General features: G+C 39.6%; 1 protein-coding gene across 1 annotated transcript in view; it reads right to left on the reverse strand.

Annotated features, from left to right (window-relative positions):
- Positions 1 to 14713, reverse strand: part of LOC103478346 (exostosin-1b-like) — a 34175-nt gene extending 19462 nt beyond the window's left edge. The window contains exon 1 of the mRNA XM_008432110.3: positions 12684 to 14713. Coding sequence (XP_008430332.2) covers positions 12684 to 13636 — 953 coding nt within the window. The 5' untranslated portion in view covers positions 13637 to 14713. The remainder of the gene's footprint in view (positions 1 to 12683) is intronic.
- Between the last annotated feature and the right edge of the window lie 133 nt (positions 14714 to 14846).

The following is a 14846-nucleotide window of genomic DNA, read 5'->3' on the forward strand; positions in this document are numbered from 1 at the left end:
ATTAACCAAGTTTCTAAAGAGAGACAAGACAATCAATTTTCTACAACTACAAAAGAACAGATGTGTACATTCAGCTAGTGCTGCGTTTTAATTACAGCAGGATGGGTCAATAATTAAACGGTCCAATGCTGGAACACGTCTCAATCTTGTAGCTCGCTCTCTGTGAAATAAAGAATAAAGTTCTATTGGCAGAAAATGAGCAAATCTTCACATTTAATACACTGAGGAACTTATATTAGGCTAGTCATTCATCAACAGAAGCAAATGGCTTTCCATACAGAAAAAGCATCAAGATTCAAAGAGAAAGGAACAACAAAATGAGCAGGGTCAAGAAGAAAAAAAAAAAAAAAAACACCAAGCAGTATCCTAGCAACAAGGATGGATGGTGTGAAAAAGCGTGGCTCACTTTGTCCGTTGGAGGAGACTCAGAGGAACAGTGTTGGTCTTCTATGATCTCTGCAAAGGACAGCGCACACACACACACACACACACACACACACACCCCAAAAACTGAGAGGGAAGCGTTAACCAAAGAGGCAATGCCACTTCTAATGAGCTCCAGGGTTGAGATGGACGAAGTTTTGGTGTTAAAAGTGAAGCCAATGCTGGAATACCTTTTAATACCTTTAAAGATAATGAGAAAATAACCTGAAATGATTCAATCACAAGTTTGTCTTTGCACAAATAAACTGTATTTTTCATTATCTCAGATTAAAGACCAAGTAGTCACAAACTGTAAGATCTGAAAAATTTTTAATCATTAAACATGCTTAACAAATGCACTGCTGTGACTGCAATAAGATTCACGTTTTTTTAAAACACTCTTCAGTGTGGATGCCATCAATGAAGGAAGAAAAAAAAAAGATAACCGTTTCAGTATGGTGTTTAAAATAACATCAAAGAATTGTGATGTATGATGCAAAAGCAACCAGTTTTTTACTTCCCGTCGACTCATCCTGGCCAAATGCTCCTGAATCAAATGGTGAAATTACTGCTTCACTCTGCAGTAAGAAAGTTTGTCTATTACTTTACTTTTGCCTTAATCTTAAAGCATGTCTTGAGGCATCTCAAACACTGAAATATGTGCCATCTGTTCCACAACCATAGTAAAAAAAATGCTTTACACCAACAGCTTTCTCACAAAACAGCATGATGTTTCTGCCTCCAATATAAATATTTGACCGCTCACAACAAGAAGACCATAAATATTTTCAATGCCGCTCTTATAGATTTCTATATCCTCCCTCTAAGAGAGAAATCAGACTTGACAACGCAAAGTTGCAACAAAGAAGCAACAGATATCACAAACTTTTATCCATGGTGACATTTTTACTTATAGAAATAAAAATAGGTTGGAAAGAGCATAATATTAACCACAACAATGCTGGTAATAATAATGCTGGGATGAGTTTCAGAAATACTAACATAAGAAATACAGTTAAAATGTGTTGGCGATTTATGCTCCTCAAATCTATTTGTATATCCCAGGCAAGTCCTGATCATTTCAATGCACTTAATAGCCACTCAATCTGCTACATACATAAATGTAATCAAGAACAAATGAGAATCATTTTTGCAACAGCCATGTATCCACAGCTCTGATCCTACAAATCTTACAAGAACCCAGCTTTTTTTTTTTTTTTTTGCAAAATTACTTTCATTCCACTTGTCAGATGTGTATTAGCTACAGGTACGATTTAGTTATTTTTTTGTATCTTACCAGACGTTAAGTTCAACATCCCCATTGCTTGATGTTGTACAGAATGTACAAATGAAGTATGGTGCGTTTATTTAAAATGACAACTCTCATAAATCGTAAACAAAGACTCGCTTTCCAAGACAAATTTAGTTCCCAGTAGGAAAATTCAGCAGCTCTAAAACCAGCTTCCCCTCTCTCCTTCCCCCTATTATTTCAGAGTGACTTCACATTTAATTTTATGCTCCCTCTTTACTGTCACAGTTACGCTACATTGATAGGCTGTTGCCAGGAACACGAGCTTAAGCCAGAGGAATTTCAGACTGAAAGCCACCAAGTGAAAGTGAGCGTCATTAGATTAGGAAGGGAAGGAAGGGGAAAACAGCAGCTGAGAAATGTACACTGGATCCAAGTTAAGAAAAGCCGGGAGGCATCTCTGGTGAGAATGTCAGAACTCAAACACACGGAAAGAGCTTTATTTCAGTCCAAGCCTGCATCAGAGCAATTTAAATTATTCAAGAATCCCCATTGATGTAGCTGTTGGAGCCAGAAATCAAATCCAACAAACTCCGAGGTAAAACTTGTGCTTCCTTTTCAAATGAATTTGAGCACTTCTTTAATTTACAAATCACCACAAGACTATTTTCGAGAGCTAGTGCTAGCAAATAGAAAGGTCTCCGTTCTGGTTTGGTCCAGTCTTTCCAAAGCAGAAAGAGCATCAGGTAACTGTGGGCAGCGATTCCTGAAAAATGTGGAAACGTGATACACGAGCCACAGTTTTATAGGGCTTGCAGAGTCCTGGATTCCTCCTATAGGAGGCTCAGTTGTTGTCAGGATTCAAATTACACTGGGAGACTAGGTCTGGCAATGCAATCCAGCTGAAAGCTTCTTGTTTTAGACATAGGAGCATATAATCTTTAACGGTAAGAATGACTGTGGCTGCTATGATGCTTAAAATAGTCAGTAGCCTGAAGGTGGCATACAGATTAATCGTAATGAGGTTCACTCTACTATTTTGTCTTAATGGTGTACTTAATCATGGCTGTTTCACCTGCAGCTATGGAATTTTTTTTTTCTCTGGCATTTTATAAAATGACTTCATTATTCGAATTGTATGGCAGAACAGCTACAAGTTAAAGAAAACAGTGAATCATGTTGATGAACCTACGAAAGGTTCCGACTCATTTTTCCATTGGTAAACATACTTTTCCAGACGCAAATTACAATTTTTCTATAGTTTTAAAGACATTCAGGGCATTTCAAGTAGAAAATGTTAACCTTGAAACTGTAATCTTATCTTTTGGTTCCATAAATCATGAAACAAAAATGCTGCAACTGGCTTCTCAAGTTTTTGTTAGGTATAACTATGTCAGTAATACTTTTTGTTCAATCTTAAAAACCGTAACTCTTGTACATTACATTTTTTTTGTCTGGAGATCCAGGCAACAGTTAGTTTCAATGCTTTTCCAGTTTTAAGGACCAGTTCAACCCAAATATACATCTATAAAGTGTAGTGTTTGGAAAATAGCTCCGTTTGGATGTTCGAATTCTGATATTCTTAAACTTTTCCAATCACTGTTAAGAGGTTTAAACAGCATTACCCAGAGTCAAATCAGAAGAGGAGGGTAGTACCAAAATAGCTGTAGTAAAAAAAAAAAAAAAACCTTTACTCATTTCCTCAAGGTACCTTGGACTTACTCATCTCCCCATGGTTAATGAGTTCAAAGAGAGCTTAATAAAACATTTATTAACACACAGACAGGGTCTACATCAGAACCATATTACCCGACCTCAGGTTAATTCACTGGCATATCATTCTTTTGAGTCTTTTATCTCTCTACTTTATTCTTTGCTTTCAAATCTCCATCCATTTTAAGCTCCCTCTAAAAACCAGAAAAAAGAAAAGTCATTTCCCCCTACAAAGCCCTCAAACAGCCCACAAAGATATTGTACAACTAGTCAATCACTTTTACACAATTGTTAAAGTACGGTATATAAAAAGTTTAAACTTAACATATGAATTTGGGAATGGCGACATTTAACGGGGGAAAAATCCTGAATGTGAAGTCTTTATAAATATCTACCAAGTTTATGTCTGAATGGAACTTAAAGGGCAAAGTTCAGAGGTTATTTATGAGTGCAGAAACGTATTTGTCCAGGTCACGTTCCTTAGAGCTCGGAGGGTGGATGGATGGATGGAGCGACAGATAAACGGCTGCAGCGGTCCGTAATGAAAAATTTAGATTCAATGACAGAGGGAAGCCACACAGAAAAAGGAATGTCCTGCATGTATAATAGAAGAGACGAGACAAAAGGAGGAGGTGGGATGCAAAGAAAAAATGAACAAAAAATGACGTAGCATAAAGGCAACAAGAATATCAACAACATAACAGGAGAACAGAAGAAATAACATAGATTCATGTAAAACATTTGAAAATTTATTAGCGGAGACGGGGAGAAAGAAAAAACAAAGTGAAATGTATTTCCAACAATAAACAGTAACATATTGATGTGTGGACAGCTTCCAATTAGTTTTTCTTTTGTTCATTGATCAGAAAATCTCATTCCAGTCAGCCTCCGCAGAGACGGTCTTCCTCCTCTAATAAAAACAGCAACCGAGACAAAAAGGAGGGTCGGGGAGACGGACCCATCTTAGATCAGATGATGGAGCCTTATCGGCCGAGTCTGCTATCAACGCAGCATCAAACCTGTGGGCTGCGTCTGATCCAATACTCATTGTAGGGACATGAATAAAGCCAATGCCGAGCTGCAGGGGATGGGATTTCTCTGGATTAACTTTCCTTTGTAACATTTTATGATTATTTGTTGGAAAATATGCAACACGGAATGGCATTCATTTTATATTTGTACGTTCACAAATGTGACTGGTTCTAGGGAAGCTTTTTTTTTATCCCCTCAATGAAAGAGTGCAGATTTCCATAATAGTTTTGGTGAGGGACATGAAAACAGCTGATATTAGTCGTTTATTTAGCTGTCTAGATTAGCTGGCCTGCACTCCGCTGCTCAACACACACATCACTTTAGCTTCGTAGCATGCCAACTTAAAAACAGCATAGGAGAATTGTACCATGAAAAAACAAAAGAGCTGCTTTTATGTGACTCAGACATAGAACATAAAGCTATTTAGTTTAAATGATTTCAGCTTTCATCTGTCAATATTTAGAAAAGAAAATTAGTCTAAACTTTCAGGGAAGTTGTACTTCTATTCCCAAGGTGTACACCTCATTTTCTAGACATAAAAAAACACCACTCATAAACGTGTGCATAAATACTTTTTATTTTATCATGGATACAAAAGAACATTTTGAGAAGCCCATCGAACCTATAGATAACTGCGACGCCTCTAATGCTCTGGCAAGGCAGCAAAAGTAATCCGAAGAGGAGCTTCATTTTGCTGCAGAAAGTGTAAATTAGCGTCTTGCCAAGTTAAGCTGCCAAAAATGAAGTGTAAACACAGTCTTGTAACTCTCAAGAGAGAAAAGATTATTACTGCGCAATTACGAGACCACAGAGAGGGAAGCCCAACTGCTTCAGTGGCAGAAAGCGAGATTACAGGGTGGAGGCAGCACAATGATGATAAAGTGAAAAATGCTGCCGTTTTCCCATACAATGTGAACAAATTGCAGGAGCTAGCAGAAATCGGTGGCACTTTGATAATATGTTGGCAACGCTCTTCAATATAGAAGATAAGGAGGGAGAAGGGAGGACGTGTTGGGTGTGTTATAAAAACTCTTTAATATTAACACCGTTTTGGGAAAGTTAAAAAAAAAAATTTGCTGTTTCAGCCACTTCAGAAACTTTTTAAATTATTAATCAAAAGGCTGAAGACAATCGTACAAGGAAGACATCAGAATGAGAGTCAGTGATTTTATTGTCCGTATATTGAAATACGTCTTGCTTAATCAGCAAGACTTTTAATAGTCATATGTTTTAATGATTAAGAATGTACCCAACAGACCAGTTTTTACACTCAGTTTTACTTTATGAAAATGTAAAAAAAACAAGTCGTTTTCTCAGGAATAGCTTTGATTATTGAAGACATTCTCTAAATTCTGAAAATGTTTATTCACTATTGTTTAGGTCTTCACACACAAAGCACAACAAAAGCCTCTCAAAATGACTGTTTAGTAGACACCGACTCAAAATTTTAAAGAAATTGTTTATTTTAACCTCTTAAATCATTGCTACAGTTACATAAAACATCCGACCAACTCTTAACCTGCCAGTCAAAATGTGTTTCTATGTCTGTTTCTATGCATTATTGTTAATGGATAACCATTGAGGCACAATATTCCTTGGTAGCCAGTCAGATGTGGGCTGTTTACTGCACCAACATAAATGCTGAATATTGAGGTTTGAAGCCAAAAGATGCTTCCAAAGCAAGACATTAATAAACTCATGGGACTCTTGTTAGTGTTACTATTACAACCTTACATTCCTACAAATATTCATAAAAAAGCATCTACTAAACATGATCTCCACTTTCAGATATTTAGCAGGTTTATTAATGTGATCCAATGCAGAAGTACATGCCTAGCCCAGCATATCCACCATAAACTCAACGGGCCAGACAAAAACAAGATTTGAAGATCGTACACAGTACAGCATTACTCCATAGAGTAGCCGAATACCTTTATATTACCTCACACACTGACCTGGCGCTAGATTTTATCAATCGATAATGAAATCTATTATCACGACTGCTGCATGCTCATGCGAGCAGCCTGAATCGCCATCAAACTGTGTGAGTCACAGCAACTAACACCATTCAGTGATAGGTGTGCGCTTTTTTCCCCCCTCAAGATAAAGCTAAACATGAATTTAGTTGAAAACTGCATCAGTGAAGGACATCAGACCATGATATAATCAAGGTTATCATTTATGCTAGAGATTACCTTCCCCACACCGTGTTGGTTAAAGCCCTTATCTGACAAAGTGCTGCACAAGGAGGACAGCAAAAGATACCAAATCTGTGTGTGGATATATTTGCATGCTGGTTTTATCAGAGGATTTAAAAACCACAACTCAGCCAAGAGCTACTAACAGAGAGTGGCTGCTTATTTCTCTGACTGCTTGGTACAGTTTCCAAGGCAGAATAATGATGTGTTTTCCAACTACTTTTGACAATCAATAGAGATAGTAGCTATCTCCGTTGACATCAACTTTCGTAGCACCAAGTTTTATCTCTGTTCCATCTCCTCTACCATGGCAACTGAGGGATTACAATCCTACAAGCTTTGCCTTCGAGCCAGCCCTTAGTTCTGCATGTCGCGCTCACAACACACTTCGTCGTACACGGCCAGCTAAGCCCAACTTCAACGATTCGCTGATGAGTCAGCGCCATTAAACTACATCTTTGACCTTAAAGGCTCCACTTGCAAGCACTTCTGATGATGAAGGTGGAGAAAGCTATGAAATATTAATAAATCCATCATTTTGAGTCCTTCGTTAATGCCACAAAAGGCATTTTACTTTGGGATGTTGGCCAATTTCATTCTAGACACATCAGCTAATTCCTTCACTCACATCATCGTGAAACTGAGGCAGACCACAGTACCTTGTGCACTGGTTTTAGGAAACCTGTCTTTACCAAATTACTCCTTCGTTCCCACACCTGCTTATTTTCAAACAATCTTGGCATGGCTACCGTCTTTGAATTTGACAGTCTTATATCTTCTTGTCATGAAAAGTACAGAGATAAAAGCAGTTTTACATCATCTCAGCTTTTAACTATAAAGTTTCACCTTTGGAAAAAAAAAAAAAGATAACACTCCCTGTACAAGAGATTAACAAAGTTAAAAAATTAGACAACAACCCTAATAAATTATGTCACAAGCAAATTACAGACAGCCCCCACAGTAAACCACGTTGGCCGACTTGCTGAGTAACAAGCAGCCCCTCACCTACTAATACCTTTAATCCAAGAAATCCGACAAGCCAGCAACAGTTTAAAGAGACAAACCAGACCATCGCAAAATCTGCATACATCCAGTTTTAAAGCAAATAAATTTAAAAACATAAGAGCCAATAGGAAGCTTTAGTAGCTTTTATTAGTGGGTTGCGAAGTTCAAAACATGACCAAAAAAATGAACCCTTGGCACTTCTTGTTTGAAATATTTCCTCCGTTTTTGCACTGTCCTTTGCTCTTGTCTGCAGTGAAGTCCCTGAGGCACTGAATTTGATGGCTAATCATAAAAAAAACTGCACTTTTTTTCACTAGCATAATAATTGAAAACAATTTTACCATCACGGCAACGCTTAAAGTCATACCACTTCAATATTTACCTCATAAATAGACATAACTACAAGAATTTAAACTACTGATCATTCCCATGGGAATGATCAGTAGTTTAAATTTAAATCAGTAGTTTAAACCTCTGCAGAGGCTGGGCAGCGCACCAATATAGGTTTATTTAAAAAAAACAAATGTCTGGTCTGTGTAGAGTGGTTTTGTGGTTTACCAGGCGTCTTCTCTGCATGGTGTATCATTTTTTCTCTATGTAGAAGAGGCAGCTGGTGGGGTTATTGGAAGCATAGCAAAGATAAATAGGACAGTAGCTGGAAGGGCCAAGCTAAAGTAGTAATTAATGACTGTTGACTGAAGGGTTAATTTGCATCTAATCTGACAAAAGACTGCATAGGTTACACTGAAAAAAACAGGCACGTAGAAGATGATCTTACTGAAGAGACGAACAAATTAATGGATGGGTCTCAAACTTGTTTAAAGACTATCCTTTGACTTTTGACAGCCATACAGATCAGTTTTGAAGGAGGAAAGTCACTGAAAAATTATGACAAAATTACCAAGTACACTACAATCCCTTTTAAAAAATGAAAATAAATAAAAATAAATGCTGATCCAATGTGTTGGAAATATAGATAAGATTAATTGGGGGGAAAGCAGATATAGTGTATGTGCAGGAACTTAGATCAGCTATTCCCCCCCCATGGATTATCATTTTCCCCAAGCTTGTAAAGCTCGCATCAGGTTGGCTAGCAGCCCTCTGCCAGGGGCTTTGGCCAATACTGAGGATTAAAAATCCTCCAAGGCTATAAATACACCTAGCAGACTAACGTCAGCAGCCTGCCAGCTACTGCACTCACCTCGTACGGCAGAATAAATGGCCATGTGTTTTTCCTCTTTTCTGCCTTTTATTTTCAATCCATCTCGTCACTTCTGAGAGGCCTTGTTTCCTTTGTGCTTCCATTTTCCTCCCCAACTTCCACTTGCGTCTCAGTCTTCTGAGACTTAGCTCCCCGCCAACTCCTCTACCCCCAATCTTTCACTTTATCCCATTCATGCTCTTGCACTTGGTAGTGCCTCCTAATTGGAAACAAGCTGTGAGAGGGCTTTCAGTCTGAGGTTAAAATTGCATCTGATCTGCCTCCTGCTGGATCTCCCAGCAATCTCTCTCCTCTTCTCTCCCAGCAGTGTTACTGGCTTGTGCACAGAGGCGGAGTACAAATATACAAACAAGTACACGGAGATGAGGGAAGGAAACTGTTGACCAACTGTTGATTTCGCAAGAGATGCTGGCAGAGACGTAAACAAGTGGATCGAGGTCTTAATAGGTTTGCGCAAATTATATTTAGGAGACTGAACTTTGTACTTCAACTGCTGGTAACTTAATTTCAATGAATAGCAAAGAATATAATGATTCCCAGAGTGGGGAGCACAGTGTGGTATCTTCATGTAGCAACAACCAGTCAATCTATGGCGCATCAAAGTCTCGATTGAAAACTGACATGAATTTGACATGGTAATTGTTGTGAGGGCTTACATTGACTCTATCATAACTTCCTTTTTTTGGCACTGTGAGAGGATAAGAGGGATTAGTTGCACAAAAGACCACTGCCAGGCACAGAAACAATTACTTCCACCCAGTTAGATGCCAGACTGCACTGTCGGGCCCAGAGGGCCGTATAACAGGCCGCAGCAACTCTGTTACAACCAAAACCTTGACAGAAAAAAAACAAATGAATAAAATGGTGGGAAAGAAATACGGCACAGATTTAGGTTGTTCTACATCTAATTTCTGCTTAAAGTAAGACCAGAACACAGGAACGTCAATCTAAATCTGTTAAAATGTAGGATTACACTGAACTATTTATGTTTATAGAAAATTGGAAATGGAAACATGTCAAGTTGAAATGATGCACTGAATGACTTAAGGTAAAATCTTTTATTGCATAGACTGAATAACGTTGTCAAAGGTGCAGTCGCAAAACATCATGAAAATTTGAAGAAAAAAGAGTGCCAAATGTTTAATGACTAATTTAGAGAAAAGTGTGTCATACATAAGTTTAGCATAACATCACAATATCAAATGCAAAAACTCCAAATTGGTATTTGTCATTGAAGCAACAGGCAGATGTCAAACCCTAAATTATTAATAATGTAAGATGGAAATACAGTAAATGAGAATCCATCAGCGGATTCTCATTTACACCCAACACTTGTTGGGTGTTTTTCCAACACCCAACAAGTGGAGTGGAGATTACGATCAGTTTTAACAATGTTGGCATGTTTTTAGAAAACAATCATAAGTCGGTGGCCTTCTATATTCCAACTCAAAATAACGGTGTCATGCGTGATTATGTCAAAAACATAATGAAGTATCGTCGACCTCATTGTTGCAGTCACGCACAACAAACACTACAAAGAAAATTCCCTGGAGAGAGTTGGTAGGCTGGGATGTGTGTGATGCAGAAAAGGTGAGACAGAGGTCTTTGTAGGTTTAAGCTGAAAGTCTCGAGAAAAAAAAAAGAAAGCAGGTCCCACTAATAAAAACAGGCAACAGCTGCAGCTCTAGCTATGACGTGAATAAGAGTCCCTGTCTGCCAAAAGACTTCAACTTCAGATCCATATGTTTGCATCGGCCATTTCCTGTAAAGCTAGATGCAAAACTGCGGTTTGTTCAAGTCACTGTTAATCAATGACGCCGTACGTCATGTGCTCTGGACAATCTGGGGTAGAGGTCACCCAACAAGAGGACCAACGGTTCCAACATTGGTATCAAAGGTCTAAAGGATGTAAGTAGATATAAACACAAAGCTTGGCAATGTCCAGTAGCCACATCTGCAGAGCGGCCTTTCAGAAAACATGGATACATGATACTGTCAAAACAGAGTGTTTTGAGGAGACACTTCAGGACACTGCTGAAGTGTTTGTCAAAATGCCATTCATACACTTCAAACTTTAGACATCAAGCATGCTCTGGCAACCAGAGTCTGTGTGAATTTTGTTATTTTAAAGCTGTAGCACTGGCAGAAAAAGGCATGACACAAAACGATATAAACGATTTGGTACGTTTCAAAAATTAACATCGCATTGGGAATCAAAGTAAAACCACTAGTCGGGTTTAAAGAAGGCACATCGAGTAAGAAGCACTTACTCTGCCTAAGCAATGCAATTAAGCTGGATTGTCACACATTAGGAATTCATATCTTAATTGCTCCCCAATGCTTCTTAATGAAATGAATTGTCATCTGAGTTATAGATGATATTTCTACATGTAATCCCTCTCTGGTCACTCAGTAGTGAGCAATATGTCCTCATTCAGTGATACACAGATCAGATATTTTATGTTTTATTAGCACATGGGTGGAAACAAAGTGATTTTTTTTTTTTTAAGGAAGATGGAAGTTCGATTTCCACTCCTCGTATTTGCTGCTCTTCCCTTCTGTCTCTACCCATTTCATGTCTAAACACTGCAATTAAAGGGCACTTATCAAACAAAAAATAAAAATACAGCATAAAGTCAAAAGATAAGTCATTACCTTTTGCCCCCCCCAGCATGTTGGGGTCAATCAGGACACTGGTCAGAGCCAGTGCATTCCTAGCTAATGCAATTGGGCTTGTCTGGGAAATGATTGAGCAAACAGAAGCCAGAGTGGCTTCCCCTCGCTGGCACCAGAGCTTTGTCACCGTTAATCCAGTCCAAAGATCTACAATCAAACACCACCAGTAAAAACATGGCACAGGCCTGGCCGACAAAAACTCAATCCCACTGTCCAAAGCTGGATCACAGAGTTTGTTCATCAGATTTGAGCTCAGAAAATGACCTGGCTGACACCAGGAAATTATTCCAGCGCTGCACTTCTGTTTTATAGAGTATTCTCTTAATAAAGACAACAATCCTGCTTGCTCACAGGATTATATTGGTCTAAAAAAAAAGGAAATTTTAAGTAGTCACTTGTGCATCACCAGAACAGACAAGTAACAATTAATATAAACTCAATAAAATATCCAACAATAGAATATTTGTACAGGAAATGACAAAGATAATGGGGATGTCAGGATACGGAGAACACAGAAGCAGAGTCGTCAATGGCTGAGTCAACAGATCGACATATTGACTGAATGACTGTAATACTGCAGTGCCTCTGGCTGACATTAATTTTCTCATCAGTGCCTCACAGGCCTCCACTCATTCATTTACTCCATGTATGAGTAAATGATGTGAGCAAATATTGGGGAACTGAATAAACAACAAACCCTTGTGGCGTGACAGTATCTTTAGGATTTTCCTGTCTGTTTTTTTTTTTTATAACAAACTAAAAGACAGTCTTAAGCAATCTAAATAATACAGAAAAATAATTATGGGCACATTAAATCCTACTAAATCATACTTTCTTTAAATAAGTGATGACTTGATGAAAGACCATTTCAAATAGGAATGTTTTTCAACAATATTTGTGTTTATGGTGCTGAATGCCGTGCAGTCACAGCTATACAGTTAACTAAAAAAACCCGAGTAATAAATGTTTTTTTTAAATCACATTCTTTATTGTTATCGCAATACTACCACAAAGTATCGCGATAAAATTTTAAGTCCATATTGTCCGCCCCCTAGTCAAACCTTCACGATCAGCAAACTGACTATTTTAGTGCAAGTTTTTCCAAAAGCACCAAATGAAACTGTAAGAGGGGGTAAATAAAAATTATCTGAAGAGAAGGACTCACTTGTCGTACTCTGCGTTGTCCTTATCGCAGCGTGCATCCTTGTGCTTCTGCCAGTCCTTCCCATGCTTACAGGTGGTGAGAAGGACCACATCCTGCGAGTTATGCACATGGTATAAAGCATTCCTTGTGTCTGACCCTATTCCAGTCAGGTACCTCTTCCCCTTAAAAACAAGCACGTACTTCCTGTAAGGGGGGATCGTGTTATGTCTCAAATAGCCCCTCTCTCCACCTGTCCTGGGGTGCTCCTTCGAAAAAAGGGGGATAGAAACATCAAATTGAGGCCTGAAGTTTTCTGTACTTATGCTGGCTTTGGCCAGCATGGCAAAGCCAATGTCAAAGCCGAGATCTTCTGTGTAATCTGGCCAGGTGCCGGAATATAAATTGAAGATTATGTGGTTTTTGCCCTCGTTCCAGAGAGGAAGGCTTTGGATTTTCGCCTTCAGGTTGTGCACGTACTGAGGTGAAAGCTGGTCCCGATCCAGAGTGTCCAAGCTCAGGACAAACAGGCAGGCCTGTGCTGGGTCTGGCGTGTAAAACCTGGAGCCCTCGATGGAGGTCAGAATGTTTTGATAGCTCTCCGAGATCTTTTCTCCTTTCTGCTGCGGATACACGTAAACCTTAAACCCGTTCCTCTCACACAGAGAGAAGTCAAAGCAGGACTCCATTCTGCATCGTTTTCCAGTGTACAGAAATGAGTTGGTATCCCTCTTTTGCCTAGGAGATATGTGTTCGCTGAGGTCATCGCTCCGATCCTTCTCAAAGGTGCTGAAAGACTGCAGGTAACCCTGGAGGCGCCGCCACCGCGCCCCGGGGTGATAACCGGCGAGGCTGCCGTCATCACGCCGGCTGGGACCCCGTCCGGACAGCGGGACTTGTATCCCCCCGAAACACAACAGCAGAATGACACAGGCGCCAGCGGAGAACAGGATTAAGTATCGTTTTTTGGCCTGCATGTGTCCGGCGATCGGAAATAAGGTGCGCGTCTGTGAATCCGACAAGTTGCGAAGTTTGGGTCTCACCACCTCCTGTGGGAGCGCTCCGCCATCTTCCCCCAGGCTGCAAGCTTTCGTCTCCCTCCTCCTGCTTCAGTTGCCTTTCACAAGTCCGGGAGCTGATCCAACGCATGTGGGCGATTTTTAATGTCCATCCACCTCGTCTTCCTCGTCGGTCGTAATGCTGCTGATAAAATGACAACAGCTTTTCCCAAACTACCGGATAGACTCAAATCTGGACATCCTAAGTCGCACTCTACTTTTCTTTGTGTAACGCCACCTTTGCTGAGCCACAAGGGTTATTTTGCCACGAACTATAGTTTCTATCTTATCCGGATATTAACTGACAATATGAAATACGAGTACATAATTGAGTTAAAGCAGCAGAGTGAGCTAGACTTGTTGCCCAGACAGTTAACTATTGTCTGTACTCCAGTCTTAAGGTTTCACTGGAGATTATAAGCCAAACTAGTAGAGGGGCTTTAAAACATTCAAAATATCATAGGAGATATTACGCCAGTTTGTTCATATAATGCCTCTATAGCCGGTTCCAACTGTACAGCAGATAAACCGAGACTATACATTTCTAAAGCCGACGTTCGCTAGCTTGTTAGCAAGCTAACTATACTAGCTTGTCTGTGAAAACAGTTCCAGTTAGCTTGTTAGCTAAGCCCTCGGCTTCAGAGATCTCTACCGCTGGCTGGAAGAAAAGGCAGCAAAACCAAATCCGTCTCCTTCCGCAATAAAAACAACCTCTTTCCTCGGATGGGAAACGTGTTTTCTACCTCGAAGCCGGTAAATTAGCATCTATCTTAATTTTTCCAGTCATGTAAAGTGCTCAAGTGGTGGCTCATACACTCACAAACAGGAGGAGTGCGGCGAACGAGACGAGCCAAGCAGCTCAGCACGGCTGGGCCGTCCCACTACTGTGACCACCAGTGCCCATTAGATGACGTTCCTCCATGGCGCACGGTGCCTTCCCATTGGGTGCCGTCACATCCGAGGCGGGCGGGGCTTCCACCACTCTTTCACTTTCAAACACGTACAGGTACGGCTCAAGAGTATAGAAATTGTAAAATATTATATATTAGAAAAAGTTTAATTATGTCAACAGTTCTGATCCAAACTAAAAATATTTATTATTGTTTAACTAAATAGAGAGCGATATATT

The sequence above is a fragment of the Poecilia reticulata genome, chromosome 16 (assembly GCF_904066995.2).
Source record: "Poecilia reticulata chromosome 16, P_reticulata-male-v2, whole genome shotgun sequence".
NCBI lineage: Eukaryota > Metazoa > Chordata > Actinopteri > Cyprinodontiformes > Poeciliidae > Poecilia > Poecilia reticulata.